Genomic DNA, 1,648 nt, shown 5'->3' on the forward strand with positions numbered 1-1,648 from the left:
TTTTAAATATTTTAAAACAAATGATATAATTAAAATTAAATAAGAAAAAGTAAGATTTTATCATGTCCATAAATTTTTTTTTTTTTTAGTAGAATATATTTAAATAAATATATATTAAAATAAGTTATATTTATAGTACTTATTTAGTATAAATAGAGGAATTCTTTTTTTTAAGAACATGATTACGTGCATATATAGTTACATGTTTTATGTTATATATACTAAGACATATAATATTTTTATAAATAATGAAAAAAAATAATTAAAAGGAATTCAAACTATGTTGTTATTTTGTTCATATATATATATATATATATATATATATATTTTTATTTTTTCAAATTTTAATATTTTATAATATTAATAAATATAAATTTTTTACACTTTTTCACTTTTGTATATGTGTTATTAATATATGAAAAAATTGTGTTTTGGAATTTTTTATTTTTAGAAAGTAGAATTGTTATGTTAATTCATAATGTTACCAAAAAAAAAAATGATGTTATTTTAAAATAGTAATTAAAAGAGAAAAATGAAAAGATAAAAAAATTGTTTTATATTTTTTTTTGGGTTTTTATTTTATTTTAATATATTCTTTTAAAGAAGGAAATTTATTATTGCACACAAATTTTTCTTTTTTAGAGACTTATTAATTGTAGAAAATTTTTCTACTGTTTTATTTTTAATTATTACACAAATTTTATAAAGGAAAAAGAAAAATAAAACAAACATTTATATCTAATTATTTATTTTGTAGATAATGCTAAATTTTAAATTTTATGAATAAATTTTATACTTCATATTTTAAGATATTTAATTTTTTATTTATTCTCAACCCATTTTAATTTAGTGCACATTTTACCTTTATACAACTTATTTTTTTTATAAATGAACTTATTTTTTTTATTTTTATTTTAATATTAATTTTTTTTTTTTTTTATTTATTTATTTATTTATTATGTTATATTATTAAATTAATAATAATTGTTATTATATAAATATATTATACTTTTCTAATACATTACTTTTTTTTAATTTTTTTTTTATGATGTTATATTATTAAATTAATAATAATTATTATTATATAAATATCTTATAATTTTCTAATACAATACTTCTTTTTTTTTTAAATTCTACATAATGTATTAGGATAATAAGAGCATCTATATAATATAATACTAAATTTATTCTTTTCTTTTTTTTTAATATATATATATATATATATATATATATATTTAAATATATTTGTTTCTTTTTAGATTATTTCAAAATGAATAAGATTTATAATATTACTTTTCTTTTCATTCTTTTAAACTTATATATAAATGAAAATAACTTTATCAGAAATGAACTTATAAACGAAAAAAACCATAATTTAAGAAATGGTTCAATATATAATAACGATAAAATATTAAGTAAAAATGAAGTAGATACTAATATAGAAAGTAATGAAAATAGTATTCACGAATCTGGACATAAGATTGAGGGGGAAGAAGTTTCAAAAGCTAATCAAGAACAACCTAATGTAGAAGATATAACATACAAAAAAAAAGATGTTGCTGATTCAGAAATTCCTTTTTCTGGTTCTGATATACAGGGAACATATCAATTTTCTCGTAAACCAGGAAGAATTACAAATCCTCGTACT

General features: G+C 15.0%; 1 protein-coding gene across 1 annotated transcript; it reads left to right on the top strand.

Moving 5' to 3' along the window:
- Positions 1-1,270: 1,270 nt before the first annotated feature.
- PRSY57_0014800A (merozoite surface protein 6) lies at positions 1,271-1,648 on the top strand (the record flags this gene model as incomplete). The annotated part of the gene is made up of 1 exon (XM_012907936.2): positions 1,271-1,648. A coding segment is annotated over one exon (378 nt), but the record flags the coding sequence as incomplete, so codon positions are not given.

This window comes from Plasmodium reichenowi, assembly GCF_001601855.1.
Source record: "Plasmodium reichenowi strain SY57 chromosome Unknown, whole genome shotgun sequence".
NCBI classification, from domain to species: Eukaryota; Apicomplexa; class Aconoidasida; order Haemosporida; family Plasmodiidae; genus Plasmodium; species Plasmodium reichenowi.